The sequence below is a fragment of the Hyperolius riggenbachi genome, chromosome 8 (genome assembly GCF_040937935.1).
Source record: "Hyperolius riggenbachi isolate aHypRig1 chromosome 8, aHypRig1.pri, whole genome shotgun sequence".
NCBI classification, from domain to species: domain Eukaryota; kingdom Metazoa; phylum Chordata; class Amphibia; order Anura; family Hyperoliidae; genus Hyperolius; species Hyperolius riggenbachi.
In genome coordinates this window covers 83,971,111-83,991,544 of record NC_090653.1, presented here as the reverse complement: position 1 = coordinate 83,991,544, position 20,434 = coordinate 83,971,111, and the positions used below count along the sequence as shown (strand labels likewise).

The window sequence follows — 20,434 nt, the reverse complement described above, 5'->3', positions numbered from 1 at the left end:
ATGGGCCGAATCCCAAATTTCCACTAATCCAAATCCAAAAGGATTATTGAATCTAACAAATCCTGTCAGGGGCTAGCAATAGCCATAGCAGCCATAGCAACTGCTATGGGGCCCAGGAGAGGAGGGGCCCAGGTGGTACTTGATGTGTTCACTTTGTTTCCCCTCCGTGCCCATGGACTATACACAGTGTTCATTGAATGGAAATAGAAATTGCCCAGTCAACTGATATCCAGAGGGTAGGGGCAGGTGGCATTGCTCAAGAGTGCCTAGATCTGATGGCCCCATAAAACTGTTGCCCCTCCTCCTCCTCACCCCATCCTACTTCTGCCTCTTTCTCCCCCCTTACCTCCTTCACTCCTGTCACGGTGGAGGAAGTAAACCAGGTGCTGGCAACTTCACCAGCTACTTCCTGCCCCCTAGATCCGGTCCCTTCTGATTCTCTCCGCCCACATTTTTCTGATCTGGCCCTTTCCTCACCCACCTGTTCAACCTCTCCTTCTCCACTGGCATCTTCCCCTCCATATTCAAACAGGCCACTGTGCTTCCCCTGCTGAAGAAACCTTCACTTGACCCAGCACTGCTATCCAACTACCACCCAATCTCCCTCCTCCCTTTTGCCTCGAAAATTCTTGAACGCCTGGCCCACCAACGCCTGACCAACTTCTTCAATTCCAACTCCCTTCTCGATCCCCTGCAATCTGGTTTTTGTACAGCCCATTCTACAGAAACAGCCCTCACCAAAGTGGTCAATGACCTTGCCAAAGCCGAAGGTAAATACTCCATCCTGCTCCTCCTGGACCTCTCCTCGGCATTTGACACTGTCGACCACTCCCTCCTCCTCCACTCCCTGCAGTCAATGGGCATTCAGGACCTAGCCTTAGCCTAGATCTCCTCCTACCTCTCCAACCACACCTTCACAACATTCTTCAATGGTTCTTCATCCACTCCTACACCCCTCTCAGTTGGTGTTCCTCAAGGTTCTGACCTAGGACCACTACTGTTCTCACTCTATACTGCCTCAATTGGCAAAATCATCTCCTCCATGGGCTTTGTTATCACCTGTATGTCGATGACAGTCAGATATACCTCCACACTCAGATCTCTCCTCCTCTACCATGGACAAAGTCTCCGCCTGCCACACATCCATTTCCTCTGGGATGGCCGCCAGTTTCCTGAAGCTTAATTTGGACAAGACTGAGCTTCTAATATTCCCACCCCACACAGCTGCACCCTCCCAGATCTGCACATCACTATCAAAAATACTACCATCTGCCCTACCTCCCAAGCCCGCTATCTAGGTGTTACCCTGGACTCTGCAATTTCCTTTACACCCCACATCCAAGGTATTGCCCGATCCTGCAACTTCCACCTCCACAACATCTCCAAGATCCGCTCCTACCTGTCTCCTGACACCACTAAACTCCTCATCCACGCCCTTGTCATCTCCCGCCTAGACTACTGTGATTCTCTTTTGTCTGGCCTCCCCTCTAAACTTACTGCCCCACTTCAATCGGTAGTGAATGCGGCAGCCAGACTGATACATTCTTCTCATCGCAGCGCCTCTACGACTTCACTCTGTAAAGCCCTACACTGGCTCCCCATCAGCGTTTGGATCAATTTCAAAATCCTGTGCTTGGCCTACAAATCGGTGCACAAGACCTGCCCGACCTACATCTGTGATCTGGTCCGCAGGCACATACCAGCTGTCACGGAACAGCCGTGAGAAACGCAGGGCGAATCAGGAAGATTTGCGTAGTTGATTTTCTGATCACTTCCCGGTTAGATTTGCGCAGTCATTTCAGCGATCAGAATGACATTTTTTCTTTTCATGCAGAACGTTTGTTTACCAGTGAAGGCATGTTTGTGTAAATTAACTTGATCAAAAGAAGTCCCTTCCTGGGCCAGTGACACCGAGGTGTGAAAGCTCTCCAGCAGTAAGCCCCAAATGGCAGGTGTTACTGCCTTTTGAAGAGGCAGGATAACCTCCGCAGGAGGCCAGACTGCTCGACTCCGTCGGAAGCAGAGAGAAAATGAATGCTGTATATAATTTTTAGCCTGTGTAAAGAATACCATTCATATGAGAGGTATGAAAGTTATCTCATTCTGCTGGTCTGGATCTGGTGAATATTTTAATATTAAATTGAGGCCACTGACATACCCAGAACCCGAGGTATTCCGCTACTTCGTAACCGGGCATGCAAAAGCACCCAAGTTTGATGTCATATGAACTGGCATATTCTGAGGAATATGAATCCGTGACTGTTATACAATACAATAATAATAATACAATACAATAACATTTGTAAAGAGCTTTTCTCCCATAGGACTCAAAGTACATAGTTGTGTCTCAGATCAATACAGGGTTGCAGGCTGGGTTGTTTTACAGAGGAGGTAGTCAGATGTTCACGAATGCCAGACTGAAGAGGTGGGTTTTCAGTTTAGACTTAAATGCTCCCAGGGATAGAGCTGTCATGATTGGGTGTGGCAGGGAGTTCCAAAGTGTAGGGGCAGCATGACAAAAGGCTCTGTCTCCAAAGGTTTTGAGGTGGACTCTGGGGGTGATCAAGGTGTTACGTCCTTTTGATCTAAGATTGTGGGGGGTGTCTTGCAGTTGCAACAAGTCCTTCAGGTATCCACGATCCAGATTGTGCAAGGATTTGAATGTCTAAGCCAATCTTAAACAAAAGTTCTCCATTTTATCGGTAGCCAGTGTAGTGAGCACAGGGTTGGTGTTATGTGGCAATGGCGGGGTTGGCTCGTTAACAGCCTTGCAGTGGCATTCTGTACTAATTGCAGGAGGCGTAGGTCTTTGTTATGCAGGCCTGTGTAGAGGACATTGCAGCAGTCCAACCTTGATGTGATGAAGGCATGAACTAGGGTTGGAAGATCCTCTGAAGGAATGAGGTGTTTAATCCTTGCAATATTCCTTAGGTGAAAGAAGGAATGTTTCACAGCAGCTGAGATTTGATTCCTGAAGCTTAATTTCCCACCAATCAGTATTCCCAGGCTGTGCACACAGTCTGAGTTGTTCATGTCTGAGCTCCCTATCCTTAGCGGTGTTGGTTGAGACTGGGGCTGCTTTGCTGTTGGGCCCTGACCCTCGATAACAAGAACCTCAGTTTTGTCAGCATTAAAGGGAAGGTTCAAGCAAAATAAAAAAATGAGTTTCACTTACCTGGGGCTTCTACCAGCCCCATGCAGCCATCCTGTGCCCTCATAGTCACTCACTGCTGCTCCAGTCCCCCGCTGGCAGATTGCCGACCTCGGAGGTCGGCGGGACGCATTGCGTACATTTTTACGCATTCCTGCTAGTGCAGGAACATTAACACATACATTTTTATGCATTACTGGTTCAATGCGTAAATTTTTATGTACGCAATGCGTCCCGCCGACCTCCGAGGTCGGCAAGCTGCCAGTGGGGGACTGGAGCAGCAGTGAGTGACTACGAGGGCACAGGATGGCTGCATGGGGCTGGTAGAAGCCCCAGGTAAGTGAAACTCATTTTTTTATTTTGCTTGGACCTTCCCTTTAAGTTTTAGCCAATTATTATTCATCCACTCCTGAAGCTCAGCTAAACATGCGTTTTTTTGTGGAGTAGGGTCTGTGACGCCAGGTTTGAATGACAAGTATAGCTGGGTGTCATCATCAGCATAGCAATGATGTGTGTGCAGGAAGCGTAAGCTGAGATATGAAAACTGTCATGTTTGGTGGGCACCAGAAACCCACCCAGGAGGTTAACCGCACCTTGTTCAGCTCCTGGGCTGAACCTGAGACTCCACCCAAAATTGTGGTTTATTCAAAAGTGTTTGCTAGGGTCTCCTTTTCAGTTCCTCCAATTCCATCTTCATGTGAGCCTGCCGCTGCTTTGAGGAAGAGTGGCGGCCATCTTCTCTGAGCTTTGGCTCCTGAACTGAAACAAAGAACTGCACGTGTTTTCCCAGAAAGGACATATTTCCACAGGAACTTAAGTATTTACCTCCCTTTTCATTTTTATACTGCGCTACGATTGTCTCTATAATGGTTGATTTTAATGATTTTTCTGTATATATTAATTATTTATATTGCATTTATAATAAACAACGCTAACGTCATTTATTTGTTCAGCTACACGTATTATTCAGCAACACAAACCGAATCCTAGCCTCTGAAGAGTCGCTACTATTGTTGATAGCTAGATAAAATAGAGTGCGTTTAACCGTTTTATTTGCAGGTATTAGTCTCAGTATTAGTTAGGTCTCCTACACCTCTGTAGGAGTGGTGGCAGTTATACCCTGAAATAGTGTGTAATTTGTATTACAGGCTCCCTTCTAGTCGGTCTGCTGCCAAATTCCCAGCGGTTTCTGCACACCGATTGCGACCACAGATTGCATGGTCTGTGTGCTGAAACCGATTGGAAGGCATTGTGCGGTCCAGCCACTAGGGGGCTTGTGACACCAGCCCGCCCCCTCCGATCCTCCAATGACTTGCGCCTAGTCGCACCACGCATATCTCAGTCCCATGCACTATTGCAGGACTTCACTAGGGCTGCCCCCACTCTCTGGAACTCGCTCCCACCAGCCATCAGACTCGCCCACACCTTTAATACTTTCAAACAAGCTCTCAAGACTCACCTTTTCATGCCTGCATACCCCCCTACACCAGAACCATAATATGCTCTGTTAGACAACGTCTCAACAGATGCACCTATTGTTTCCACCCCCACCCTTTAGATTGTAAGCATTTGGCAGGGCCCTCCTCTCTAGTGTTTCCAGCTTGATTATGCAATTTTACTGTCAATCACCCCTCTTGTGGACTAGAATAGTCTTTATTTTGACCTGACACTGTACTGTTATCAAATCATTTGCATGATCTTGTTTTGTTGTGAGTTTCCTGTATGTCCTACCTTGTATGTTAACCCACTTATCTATTGTGCAGCGCTGCGTAATATGTTGTTATATTATGTTATTATAAATACAACAAATAATAATAATGCGGCCCCCTAGTCTCTAGCTAGGCCACTGAATCCTGTACTTAAAAAATGTGTGATGCGTGTAAGAATAGTAGTTAGACTTAGACTATACTATTCTAAGTTTAACTACTTTTCTTACAAGGATAACACAATTGTTATGTACAAGATTTGTTAGATTCCAGAGTTTCATAAGATTCGAGAATCCTTTTGGATTCGGATTCAAGGAAATTGGGGATTTGTCCCATCTCTAGCATTTATATAGCGCCAACAGTTTCTGCAGCCCTGTACAGAGCATGTAGTCATGACACTAACTGTTCTTCAGAGGGGTTCATAATGTAATAATGTAATCCCTATCATAGTCATATGTCCATCATAGTCTAGGGTCAATTTTAGGGAGAAACCAGTTCACTTATCAGAATGTTGGAGGAAACTGGAGAAAACCCATGCAGACACCAGGAGAACATACATACTCCATGCAGATGGTGTCCAGGCTGGGATTCGAAAACCAGAGCTGCAAGGAGAACTTTCACACAGCCAGGTGCCTGCTGAGTCCCCCTTCTGTTTATTACACCAGGGTTGTCCAGTTCCAGTCCTCGGGACATATCCATGCTAGTGTTTAGCATGGACAGAGAAAGGGAGAAATATGTCTTACTTGATGAACCACACTTTACTGACTCAGTCCCATCAATTAATTTGAACTGTGCCAAAATGTGTGAGGAACTCGGCCTTCATGGACTGAACTACTGTTGGATAGTACTGTATAACATCAGAAACACTAAGCGTACAAGAGGTCTATTGTGAGGCATGTCCTTAAAATGTAACTGTCAGGCATAAATCAAAAATCAATTATTTATTTTTATTTGTTAAACAAGTAATAAGGATGATAACCAGGCAATCCAAAAGTTAAAATCACTATTACTTTTCTTGTTTATAAATGATCATTCCCCAGTTTACCTGACTCTTATTTGGTACACACAAAATTTAGTACACAAAAAGGAAGTTGCAAGGCATGCTGGGTTGTCCTTTTTACTTTTCAACTTCCACTCAGACATACAGTTGTGTTCAAAATTATTCAACCCCCACTGAAATTTAGTGTTTTGGCCAGTTTGACATTGATTTTGTTCATTTCAGTCATCTTGTTTACAGTTAAATCAAAGAGGCACTTGTAAGTCAGACAAATATAACATAATATTTATATTGAAATAACCACAAATGTCTTTTCTGTGCTCACATCATTATCAGTTTTATTCAACCCCCAAGTGACATTCATTCTTAGTACCTAGTACAACATCCTTTTCCAGTTATAACAGCTTTTAAACATGAAGCATAGCTTGACACAAGTGTCTTGCAGCGATCTACGGGTATCTTAGCTCATTCTTCATGGGCAAAAGCCTCCAGTTCAGTCACATTCTTAGGCTTGCGCGCTACAACTGCTTTCTTTAGGTCCCACAAGAGGTTCTCAATCGGATTTAAGTCTGGTGACTGCGATCGCCACTCCAAAATGTTCCAGCCTTTAATCTGCAACCATGCTCTAGTGGACTTGGAGGTATGCTTGGGATCATTGTCCTGTTGAAAGGTCCAACGTCTCCCAAGCCTCAGGTTTGTGACAGACTGCATCACATTTTCATCCAATATCTCCTGGTACTGAAGAGAATTCATGGTACCTTGCACACGCTGAAGCTTCCCTGTACCTGCAGAAGCAAAACAGCCTCAAAGCATGATTGACCCCCCGCCATGCTTCACAGTAGGCAAGGTGTTCTTTTCTTCATAGGCCTTGATCTTCCTCCTCCAAACATAGCGTTGATCCATGGGCCCAAACCGGTCTAATTTTGTTTCATCAGTCCACAGAACACTATCCCAAAACTTTTGTGGTTTGTCCACATGACTTTTGGCATACTGCAGTCGACTCTTCTTATTCTTTGGAGACAGCAAGGGGGTGCGCCTGGGAGTTCTGGCATGGAGGCCTTCATTACGCAGTGTGCGCCTTATTGTCTGAGCTGAAACTTCAGTACCCGATTTTGACAAATCTTTTTCCAGTTCCTCAGCAGTCACACAGGGACTTTTCTCCACTTTTCTCGCACAACAGTCGAAGTCAGCATCTTCTTTCTGCCACAAACAAGTAGCATTTCAACAGTGTCCTTTGCCTTGAATTTGCGAATGATCCTTCCTATGGTGTCTCTTGGTATGTTTAACCACTTAAGGACTGCAGTCTTAAAACCCCTTAAGGTATTATACAACAAGAAGCAGGCACGGGCACCCTCCGTCATTCAGCTTTCAATTGTGCAATTTATTCGTGCAATACATGACAACATGTTGACATCAGTTGATATTCATGGCGATAGCTGTGCGGGGTGGAGGTGGGTGTTCAGGGCTGCAAATGGATCGGCCGATCCATTTGCAGCCCTGAACACCCACCTCCACCCCGCACAGCTATCGCCATGAATATCAGGTGATGTCAAAATGTTGTCATGTATTGCACGAATAAATTGCACAATTGAAAGCTGAATGACGGAGGGTGCCCGTGCCTGCTTCTTGTTGTATAATATCCATGGTACACTTCCTTCCTACTCTTCATGCGGAGCACACGTCAGTGGCCATTAGTGATAGGTACGTGCAAGAGACTTCCTGTGCGGGATGTTTTTGACCTCCTCCATTTTCTCCCACGGATCCTCTCATGAATATATAGGAGTGCCACACTCACTTTTCTTCTGATACCAGTTAAAACCCCTTAAGGACCAGAAACTGTTTTCAATTCAGACCACTGCAGCTTTAACGGTTTATTGCTCGGTCATACAACCTACTATCTAAATGAATTTTACCTCTTTTTCTTGTCACTAATTCAGCTTTCTTTTGGTGCTATTTGATTGCTGCTGTGATTTTTAGTTTTCATTATATTCATCAAAACAGACATTAATTTTGTCCCAAATTTTTTTTTTTAACTTTCTGTGCTGACATTTTTCAAATAAAGTAAAATTTCTTATACATTTTTGTCCAAATTTATTGTGCATTTTTTTTTATCAAAGACATATACATGACTTTGATAAAAAAAAAAATCCAATAAGTGTATATTTATTGGTTTGGGTAAAAGTTATAGCGTTTACAAACTAGTGAATTTTCCCATTTTGAAGCATCTCTGACTCTTCTGAGCACCTGTCATGTTTCATGAGGTGCTAGAATTCCAGGATAGTATAAATACCCCCCAAATGACCCCATTTTGGAAAGAAGACATCCCAAAGTATTCACTAAGAGGCATGGTGAGTTCATAGAAGATTTTATTTTTTTGTCACAAGTTAGCGGAAAGTGACACTTTGTGACAAAAAAAAATCAATTTCTGCTAACTTTTGACAAAAAAAAAATCTGCCAGGGGCTCACCATGCCCATCTCTGAATACTTTGGGGTGTCTACTTTCCAAAATGAGGTCATTTGTGGGGTGTGTTTACTGTCCTGGCATTTTGAGGGGTGCTAAATTGTAAGCACCCCTGTAAAGCCTAAAGGTGCTCATAGGACTTTGGGCCCCTTAGCGCTCCCAGGCTGCAAAAAAGTGTCACACATGTGGTATCGCCGTACTCAGGAGTTTTTGGGGTGTATTTTTACACATACCCATGCTGGTTGGGAGAAATATCTCTGTAAATGTTTTGGTTTTTTTCACACAATTGTCCATTTACAGAAATATTTCTCCCACCCAGCATGGGTATGTGTAAAAATACATCCCAAAACACATTATACTACTTCTCCTGAGTACGGCGATACCACACGCGTGACACTTTTTTGCAGCCTAGGTGCGCTAAGGGGCCCAAAGTCCTATGCTTACCTTTAGGATTTCACAGGTCATTTTGAGGCATTTGGTTTCCAGACTACTCCTCACGGTTTAGGGCCTCTAAAATGCCAGGGCAGTTTAGGAACCCCACAAGTGACCCCATTTTAGAAAGAAGACACCCCAAGGTATTCCATTAGTAGTATGATGAGTTCATAGAAGATTTAATTTTTTGTCACAAGTTTGCGGAAATTGATTTTTATAGTTTTTTTTCACAAAGTGTCATTTTCCACTAACTTGTGACAAAAAAATAAAATCTTCTATGAACTCATCATACACCTAATGGAATATCTTTGGGTGTCTTCTTTCTAAAATGGGGTCACTTGTGGGGTTCCTATACTGCCCTGGCATTTTAGGGGACCAAAACCGTAAGGAGTAATCTAGAAACCAAATGCCTCAAAATGACTGTTCAAGTGTATAAGCATCTGCAAATTTTGATGACAGGTGGTCTGTGAGGGGCCGAATTTTGTGGAACCGGTCATAAGCAGGGTGGCCTCTTAGATGATAGGTTGTATTGGCACTGAAGTGCAGGAAGCGCAGGATGTTCTCAAATCGTGACCTGGAGATGGCAGGAGAGAACCTGGGCATGTGATGTATTGGGTGCATAAACCAATAAGACCGCAATACATTCTTTTTGACTAGACCCATGTTAAGGAGAAGGCCCCAAAAAATGTTACATTTGGAAACTTGGAGTGGTTTCCACCGAAAAGGCTGGGCATGGTAGCTTCTTGGATTGGCGGTAGCGTATTGTGTGGCATAACGGTTGGTCTCAGCCACAATTAAGTCTTAGAGACCAGCAGTGACCAGAAAAAAAAAATTCTGTCACTGCGGTGGGGCGGGTGAGGGTTTGGCCGGGTGATCAGAAGCCCGCAGGGGGCAGATTAGGGCTGATCTGATGGATAGGAGTGCTAGAGGGTGACAGGTGGTGACAGGAGGTGATTGATGGGTGTCTCAGGGTGTGATTAGAGGGGGGGAATAGATGCAAACAATGCACTGGGGATGTGATCGGGGGGGTCTGTGGGCGATCTAAGGGTGTGGGCAGGTAAGTGTGCCCGCAAGGGGCAGATAAGGGTCTGATCTGATGGGTAGCAGTAAGAGGTGGTGAGTGACAGGAGGTGATTGATGGGTAATTGATGGGTAATCAGTGGGTGATTAGAGGGGAGAACAGATGTAAATAATGCATTGGGGAGGTGATCGGGGGGGGGGGTCTGAGGGTGTGGGCGGGTGTTTGGGTGCCCGCAAGGGGCAGATTAGGGTCTGATCTGATGGGTAGCAGTGACAGGTGGTGACAGGGGGTGGTTGATAGGTGATCAGGGTGTGATTAGAGGGGAGAATACTGTAGATGCAAGCAATGCACTGGCGAGGTGATCGGGGGGGGGGGGGGGGGTGTCTGAGGGCGATCTGAGGGTGTGAGCGGGTGATTGGGTGCTCGCAAGGGGCAGATTAGGGTCTGATCTGATGGGTAGGTGTGCTAGGGGGTGACAGGTGGTGACAGGAGGTGACTTATGGGTGTCTCAGTGTGTGATTAGAGGGGGGAATAGATGCAATCAATGCACTGGGGAGGTGGTTAGGGTGGTTCTGAGGGTGTGGCCCTGTGATTGGGTGCCCGCAAGGGGCAGATGAGGGTCTGATCTGATGGGTATGATGGGTAGCAGTGACAGATAGTGACAGGGGGTGATTGATGAGTGATTAGAGGGGAGAACAGATGTAAATAATGCACTGGGGAGGGGATCAGGGGGGTCTGAGGGTGATCTGAGGGTGTGGGTGGGTGTTTGGGTGCCCGCAAGGGGCAGATTAGGGTCTGATCTGATGGGTAGCAGTGACAGGGGGTGATGGTAATTGATAGGTGATCAGGGTGTGATTAGAGGGGAGAATAGATGCATGTAATGCACTGGCGAGGTGATCAGGGGGGGTCTGAGGGTGTGGGCGGGTAATTGGGTGCCCGCAAGGGGCAGATTAGGGTCTGATCTGATGGGTAGCAGTGACAGGGGGTGATTGATGGGTGATCAGTGGGTGATTAGAGAGGAGAATAGATGTAAACAATGCACTTGGGAGGTGATCTGAGGGTGGGTCTGCGGGCTATCTGAGGGTGTGGGCTGGTGATCAGGTGCCCGCAAGGGGCAGGTTAGGGTCTGATCTGATGGGTGGCAGTGACAGGGGGGGATTGATAGGTGATTGACAGGTGATCAGTGGGTAATTACAGGGGAAAATAGATGTATACAGTACACGGGGGGGGGGGGGTCTGGGGAGGATCTGAGGGTGTGGGGGGTGATCAGGAGCCCCCAGGGGGCAGTTTAGGACCTGATCTAAAATATAGCGTTGACAGATAATGACAGGGGGTGATTGATGGGTGATTAGGGGGGTGATTGGGTGCAAACAGTGGCTTTGACTGATTATAACAATTCAAAAAATCTGACCAATGTACCACACACATCTATGTTCAGTTTTTCCCCACTCATAAATAAAATAATTGAAAGCTCAGAAAAAATTGATTGGAGCTGTACAAGTAATTGACAATCCATCACACACCATACAATTCTTGATAAAGTTGGTCTGAAATTTCCAACATGTCCAATCTCTAAAAATCGAAAAAAAAAATGGAAAATGCGATCAGATTTATCGATCGAAAACAAAGGAAAGCTCTCGATTTTTTGGGACAGCTGATTGAAACTATCGATTTGGTGAAAAATTGTATGGTGTGTGGCCACCTTTACTCTTTCCCTAATTCCAAGCCCCTGGGAAAAAAAAACTTTTGCCCATAATTAAAGATTGGATCAGACACATAGAATTCACTTGCGGGATTGAAAAAACTCTCTACACCAGGATTCCTACAACAGTATAAAATCCAAATTTCACTACCATATGGGTTAACTGGGTAAAATTTAATCTACTGAACAATGAAAATTCTTGACCATAACTTAATTTTAAGGCTCTTACCCAAAAGTACTCACAAAGCTTTTGGGCGAAGATGAGCTGGAGACCTTTGCAGCGCACCATCCCACCTTTACAAGAATGAGTCTCTCCTAAGGGTCAAGACCACAAACAATTTAATTCCCTGCCCCCCTAATTTTTTGTGTTTTGTTTTTTTCCTCTTCTTTTCATCTCCACCACTATGATACCTTGACCCCGTCATTGCTATCTGTTATATTGTACCATCTCTGGCCACAAGAAGGGTATACATTTAGGATGGAAGGTCCAGCACGGAAAAGAGCTAAGCTTTCTTTAAATATAAACCAGACCTTGTACCTTGCCATTGCCTGGAAACAAAGAGAACCAACCTGGTCTTCCCTTTAACATACATTTTCAAATTCAAAGTGCTCCGGTAAAATACATAACACCACAGATAACAGTTCTAATCAAAAAAATGTATCCCTTGAGGGAATCTTGAAAAGTTTACGACACAGATGTGCCTTGCTAAGTGAGCCACCTCCACCACACCCAGAAGATGGAGAACTCACCCTTAAGATTTGACCCTCTATTAGATTGGGTCGTCAGCACCTGCGGGGCAATCAAGGCCTCCCCTTGCCTGTCATGGACTCTCCAATCACCTTATCTTCCAAACTTTAGTGTAATCCTGGTTTACTTGTCGCCTCAAAGTACAAGCCAAAAAGGCTCCATAGTGTAAAACCATATTACAAATTTATTAAAACTGTTGGTAGAACACTCACATGTCAATGACTTCAAAAACAGCACAGAGTTTTACTGGGCTCTACGCCGATCGTGGGCTGTCTGGCTGGCTCCTGGTGCGCTGTGTGCCGCGGTTGTTTCAGAGATGCCACTCCATGTTGTATCCCATGCGTTCCACGTCTGCATGTCCCAAAAATATATTTTCAAAGTGAGGATATGTCTACAGTATTAGTAGTTACAGACTTTGGTGTGAATTGTGATTGGCTACTGTTTATATATGCTTTTATCTGTTAAAGTCAAGAAAAATAAGGACACGTTAATTGAGCTCCTCTGTAAATAATGTATGCTGATAATTGCAGCTCCATAAGAACCTCCTCCAGCAGAGTCAGATGTTGCTGAGTCATGGTGTTGCTGCATCTGTCTGCTTTGTGTAAGTAAGTTTGCAAAACATTTCAAAGATCATAGTTAATACAGGACCTTATGGTAGGCATACACTGCAACTTCCCACCTTAAATACGGGTCAAAGACAAGCAGACCTAATGGGGGTCTAGGTAAGTTAGCAGATTTGGCTCCCTCTGCTTGCCACCTGGCTTTTTTGTTAAGGTGAGGTAGGGGGTAGAGGCTTAGAGAAGATTGCAACTATTTCTGTGGACAACCACTAGGCCCTATACATCTGCCTATATGTCCATATGGGTGATTAGGCTCTGGGTACAAGTGATTAATCCATCACAGTCAAGGCCAGGTTTATACTTTTCCTGCCCCTAGGCCAACTTGCTTGCAGCTTCCCTTCTATGTGCAGCACCCCCTCCTATTCCTTGTGCAGCCCCCTCTTCCATGTCTAACATTCATGTACAGCAGCCTCCTTCAGTTCTGTACAGGTCCCTTGGGCAGTAGCTCCCTATTTCCATGTGCTGCTCCTTATTGCAACCTTGGTATTCCATCTGCAACCTCTTCTGCCATATGCAACAGTCCTTCTGGCATGTCCAGGCGCCCCCTGGTCTGCTGCTGCCCAAGGCCCGGGCCTTGGTGGCCTTTCCAGAAATCCAGCCCTGGTCACAGTGCCTTTTGATCCTGATCAGATTTCACATGGCACTATACATGGTACAGTATTGTACTACTCAGTGTACTACAAAGCAAACACTCCACCAGTCACCTGCCACTGACACAGCACTATTCCTGTGTGATAGTGATCTTGAATTTGCATTTTTGATGGACTCCATGAAGCTTTAAGGCAGATATAATACAAATTCCGGCGGCTAGGTTTCAAGGACAAGGGATATCACCATGGATTTCACGTTCTCCATGTGTAGAAAGTGACATCTTTATCTCACTAGTGTGTATTTGAAATATAGCATTTCCCACAGCTGGGAATATAGGCCACAAATCATGGTAGATTTATCAGTACCTATGATTGCTATCAATAGAAATGACAGATATTTTCATATCAGATTTTGATCATACATTAATTATCATGTATTTATTTAGCACTGATAACTTCTGAAGCACTTTACAGAGACCATGGTCCTGTCACTAACTGTCCCTCAGAGGGGCTCACAAACAAAACTCTACCATAGTCATAGTGTTTGTATTACAGTATAAGGCTAATTTTGCGGAGAACCAATACACTTATCAGCCTATTTTGGGAGAACATACAGACTCCATGCAAATAGTGTCCAGGATAAGAGTCAAATCTTGAATTGTAATACTGCAAGATGAGAGTGCCACTCCACACCATAATGCATAACAACCTTCCTGCAGCATTTGACATAGAACATTGTCCTATGTTTATGAAATTCCAAATCCAATTTGAGTCAAGCAAGTTAACCTACAACTATGTTTTCGGATATGGAAAGAAGCCAGGGCTGCCATCAAAATCCATAACATTTTGTGGGCCCCATACAAAATAAACTTCAGGGTCCTTCTTGGGTCAACATTCAAAGTAAAGTTCAGATGACTCCCTCCCATTAGTCCCAGTACTGGAGAACTGCATGTGTCTTCCCAATGGAGGTTCTGCAGAGGAAACTTACATAAACCTGACATGAACATACAAAATGTATGCAGATACTGTTTTGATGAGGATTTCAATCTGGGATGCTGCGCTGTAATGGCAAGGGTGCTATGCTTTCTTTAGATCACATTGATATAATCTTCCTAGTTCCGTAAGGGTACCTTAGGCTCTAACAGACTGCCAAAGGGGTACATGACATGAAATAAGGCTAAGACCGAAACAGGCTCCTACAAGCAGGGTTGAAGTCATACAAAGACAGAAAAAGCCATTCATCAGTGAGAAGCAAAGAAGAAGAGTCAGGCTGAGGTTTGCTAAAGGTTTGGAGTAAGATCATCCTTCTGATGAGTTCAGTTTTCAGCTGGCGATCTTATGGATAGATGGAGACCTGGAGAAGCCTACAACCCACAGTGTCCTGCATCAACTGTAACATGGAGACCAGTCAGTGACAATCAGGGGGTGCTTCAGTAAGGCTGGAATTGGGCAGATGTGTCTTCATGGAGGATGCATGAATCAAGCCGCATACAAGGTTATCCTAGAGAAACATCTGCTTCCTTCTGCTAAGACTATGTTCCCCAACTCAGATTTGGCATTTGCAGCAGGACAATGCTCCATGCCACGCAATCAGGGAAATAAAGCTCTGGACGGGGGATCACCAAATCAAAAGTCTGTCTTGGCACAGCCAAATCTCCATATTTGAACCTTGTTGAAAACCTCTGGAATGAGAATAGGGATGGTCACCATCAAGCAAAGCAGAGCTGGTGGATTTTTGTAGAAAGAACGTTATGAAGTTACCCAACAGCAATGTGAAAAACTGGTGATGTGCATTCCAAACTGCTGGAAGACAAATCTGGGTTATTCCACCAAATACTAGTTTCTGTACATCCCTTAGTTGAATGTAATTTTTGTATAACAAGTTTTGCCTGTCAGACTGCGCTTGAGAACTGTTGGTCTCTTATGCCAAAGGTGGTGTCTTTAACCAGTACACCATCCAGCCACTTTGTTTGAGAGCGAACAGCGGGATTCATTTTCTTTGAACTGTTCAAGTCTTTTTCAACTCATTTTTCTTTATTTTGATTTATTGTCATTTCCTTTAACCACTTCACTACCAAGAGGGTTTTTCCCTTCTATCCAAAGCAATTTTCATCTTTCAGTTCTCCTTTTATTCATTCGCCTATAACTTTATTACTACTTTTTTTTGCCATCATTTTATTATAAATGCATTTTAATGGGAAAAAAATGGAAAAAAATTCTCAGTTTTCAGCCATTATATTTTTAAAATAATACATGCTACCATAATTAAAACCCACACATTTTATTTGCCCATTTGGCTCGGTTATTAAAATGTTTAAAATATTTCCCTAGTACAATGTATGACGCCAATATTTTATTTGGAAATAAATGTGCATTTTTAAATTTTGCATCCATCACTAATTATAAGCACATAATTCATAAATAACATTAAGATACCCTTTTGACATACATATGGAAACATTTCAGTCCATAAGGTAACTGTTTTTTTTTTATTTGTAATTTTTTTTAATATGCATATCATTTATTTAGGTAACTATGGGAGAGGGTGGGAGGTAAGGGGTTAATTTTAAATGTAATGGTGGTTTTTTTTTTTATAAATAAAAATGAATGAAGGTGTAATTTTACTATTTGGCCACAAAATGTCCTCGCGCATTATTTCCTATTAGCATACTATAAGTATGCTAAACAGGAAGTAAATCCGTGGATGTGTTAATCCGGTAGTTACAATAACACAGGCATCTCATTGATGCCAGAGATCATTGACATGGGGACTTAGATTAATGGATGGGAACTGCATTCCCATTCATTCATCTCCCCTCTAACAGGCTGCAGTGCGATGAATATCTACGCGGACGAATATCCATGTCCCGACCCTGGGCAGGAACTGAAGTCCTGCGGGACATAGATATACTGTCGCAAACCACATAAGTGGTTAAAATTATGCTCTAAAGAACAATATTTTAGTTGAAAATTAGGAGAGATATTGTTAGCAGTTTTTAACCTGTTAGCATCTTCAAATTAAATATTTCAATTGAAGATGCATACTCATTTTAACCTCACCTGGTAGAATTAATTGTTCTGCTTACTGAAGTCATGCATTGCCGGCAGCAGAGAGTGGTGCTGCACTCCCATCTTTCTCCTCTGACGTCCGATCACGTTATTACATGTGACTGGGGCTCAGAAGATAGTGTTAGCAATGTAGCGCCACCTGTTGATGGAAGAGCGGTGATGCGCCGCTCTGAACAGCCGGCCAAGCTGGAGAAGGTACACTTCTCCAGTGGCAGGAAAATTCAGCCCTGCAGCCATATAAAATTTTCCTTTATTTGTCTGCTAAAAGGTTAAAAGCTAAGGCAAAGCTGCTCAGTGCAATATTTGCACCTATACAAGATAAAACAAGATAAACTGGTCATTTTTCCAGTGGTTACTTAATTTTTCCAGAGCTGTGGTCTAAGGGCTGGTTTCCACAGCCTGACACTTGAAGTCATGCAAACACATTTTAGATTGCTTTGGGTGCATGCTGCAGAAATCTGCAGCATGTCATCCAGAATTGCACTATAGTGCAATTCAAACAGCAAACAATTGAAAGTATAGGCAGCGAGACGACCTGCTGATTTGGCGCAGATTCGGGCCACATTTGGCCCTAGTGGAAACAGGCCTTAAGTCATTATGTCATTAAGTCATTTTAGATAGTAAGCCTCTGGCAGGGCCCTCCTCTCTAGTGTTTCCAGCTTGATTATGCAATCTTACTGTCAGTCATCCCTCTTGTGGACTAGAACAGTCTATATTTTGACATATGACACTGTACTGTTATCAAATCATTTGCATCATCTTGTTTTGTTGTGAGTTTCCTGTATGTCCTACCTTGTATGTTAACCCATGTATCTATTGTGCAGCGCTACGTAATATGTTGGCGCTTTATAAATACAATAAATAATAAATAATCATTATGTACATTTTTGTTTGTATTTTAAATTATTAGTGCAGCATCAGTGCTAATTATTTTATGCATTACTTGTCAGTGTGGTTAGTATCCTCCTCCTTTCCTACCCTCTCTGTCTCCCCATGTGAGTATGCAGAGCAGCCAAATACTAATCCAGTCCTCTCATCTCCTCTTCACTGCAGCCAGTCAATGTGCACCAGCTCCGTAGGTTCCCCGTGTCACGTGACATCCGGAGCCTACAGAAGGACATCGGCCACAGTGAAAAGAGACGAGAGGACCCTGGAATAGGTATGTGTGCTCTGCTGCAGACCCTCTGCATAATGCCATAGGGTGAGAGGCAGTTGCTGCCCCAACTTGGTAATTCATCCTATTAGATCCTACATGCTTACGAGCCATTTTCATCAACACCCCCCCCCCCCCCCCCCCCCCCAGTCATATGTTGCCCACCCTTTTCCATGTGATGAATGAGCTGCTTGGGAGATAGCTGAGTGGTGCCTATACAGTGATCCATTCTAAACTTTTATCCAAAATGACCACTAAAGACTAGGGGATAGTCAGTGAGATGCTAATATAGCCAAGCTGATGCAAACTGAATGCTAACGTTATGCCAATTTATTTAGTTTGATAATAAACCAGTAACTGTCTCATTTCATTGGCCCAATTGCAAGCCGCATACATTTGTATAAAATGACCATATTTGTATCAACATTGATTTACTAGCTTCTCATTGACCATCACTACCAAGGACAAAAGGCAGCATCCTACAACAAAATAAACTCAATAGACACGTGAACACGTAAAATAACCTCTCCACTGGGGGACCCAAACCATTAGCTAGGAAGACCACGTAATTAGACAACATCGGATCCAGGCTTTCTAATCTTATAAACAAAGTGTAATGGATTGCGGAGACACCGCCGCGCGGTCTGACAGCCAGGTGGCTGGAGCCACGTTCAGACCAGCGGTTTCTCCGCAGCAGCAGCAGCGTGCACCTGTGTTTTCTGAGCCTAGTAGTGCACACAGATGGAGAGCTACGCGCGCGCTAACAGGCAAGCCCTTTATGCCAATAGGAGAGGGATCAGCTGATCGGGACGATCAGCTGATCCCAGCGCAGCAGGTGATTGGCTGAATGGGTCTGGGCGGCGCTGAGGAGCTCTCTACTATATATACTTCTTCCCTGTCAGTTGCCGGTTGTCTGCCGTTGCGAATGCTTACGTGTTAGCACTCAGACCATAGTCAGATCCTTCACACTTAGCCAGATTACTGTGTTATATTGTGTTATACTCCAGACTAGTTCCAGGGTGTTGAGACCACGGACCTCACACCCAAGACTAGGGATACTGTGCTATATTGTGTTATACTCCAGACTAGTTCCAGGGTGTTGAGACCACGGACCTCACACCCAAGACTAGGGATACTGTGTTAATATTGTGTTATTCTTAGACCAGTTCCTGGGTGTTGAGAACACGGACCTCACACTCTAGACTAGGCCTATGCTTGATAACTGTTATGACCTATTGCTCTCCTGACCTTCCTTCTGCTCTCTGATTTGGTACCTACGCATATCTGATTACTTGTTGCCAACCCTGCCTGTCCCTGGTTACTGTATCAGTCTTCTGTCTCTGTACCTTATCTGCTCGTGTGTTACCGACGTGGCCTGGCCGACTTCTCTTACTGTCTGCATAGACTCCCTGTCTCTTAAAGGGACCTCTCTGCAATCCAGTCAGGGACTCCATCTCTTAAGTGTCCTTTGACTGCAGTAGAGTCTGATTCCCAACAGTCAGGGAATCACTGGCTCAATAACTGTCACACCAAACACACTTTTGTCAGGTGTCCAGAGGTTAGTTATACTTGTATTATCGGTGATTCTGCAGATCACCAATAATCAGGTATATATCTGTATTCTTGGTGATACTGCAGATCACTAATAATCAGATTCTCTCTGTGTGCCAACACCGATCGTTACACAAAGCTTTCAAGCAATGATTCAAGAAACTCGAAGCCAACAAAAACTAGCAGAACAGCCAATCGGGTGATAGGTTTTATATTGAAACCTCCAGTATTTGTGTAAAACGAGATCTTATTAGTTGCTATACAAGTCTTGTGGCCTCTATATTTAGAAAGCAGCACCATTGTGTTATACATTTATCAAACTGTAAAAAATACCAATATTTGAAAATATCAGGTATTGCCCCATCTGTGCTTTGTAATGCCAGTTAATGGAAAGAATGTAATGAGTCACTGTTTGCTCACACACAACAGGGCTAAATAGCCTCAATGGTTAGGTGTGACCATGATAAGGTATCAGTCTTTCGCTATATACTATGGATACATGCAAATAGGCACATGTCTGTACAATTGTTTAATAGTGCTTTAATCATTAGTTACAAACTATATTGTATGGGAGTTAAATAATGTATAGACAATATATAGCTTACCCACGCCACGCTATAATATACTAGTTGTTGCTCACTCCCAAGTTTTTGGTTTCCAGTGGTCACAGTAGCCAGTAGCACCCAATAATATTTCCAATTCAATTTGCAGCCAGCAAAGTATTTCCAAACAAGACATTTTGCAAGTTCAGATTGTTATGCTAAGTACACACTATGAGATTTTCTGGCAGATTTACTGTCAGTTCGATTATTTCCAACATGTCCAATCTGATAGAAGTGAATGGAAAACAGTCCGAAATCAATCAAAAAATGATCGAAAATCAGATTGGACATGTTGGAAATAATCGATCTGACAGTAAATCTGCCAAAAAATCTCATAGTGCATACCTAGCATTATTCTTTCGTGCCTTAGCAACAGTACTTTTCTGTGCTTTGCGGGATGCTCGGTTGAAGACCTTCATACTTTGGGGGAGCCCACGACTACCACTAGTGGCAGAGTAAACACCACCTGCACTACAAAGTAACAGTGAAGGAATAAGGAGAGGACTTGCCAATTACCCCACTTGCAAACTTGCCCTGGCTGACAGGCATAAGATACTGGTAAAAAGAGCTGGGAGTTACACCCCACACTCTCTATAATTATAACGCGCCAACATATTACGCAGCGCTGGAC

At 43.9% G+C, this 20,434-nt stretch overlaps 1 protein-coding gene across 1 annotated transcript in view; it reads left to right on the top strand.

The window, feature by feature from the left end:
• LOC137528989 (zinc transporter zipt-7.2-like) overlaps positions 1-20,434 on the top strand; it is a 73,510-nt gene that overhangs the window by 10,083 nt on the left and 42,993 nt on the right. Inside the window, exon 3 of the mRNA XM_068250837.1 lies at positions 17,551-17,656. Within this exon, the coding sequence (XP_068106938.1) occupies positions 17,551-17,656 (106 nt within the window). The remainder of the gene's footprint in view (positions 1-17,550; positions 17,657-20,434) is intronic.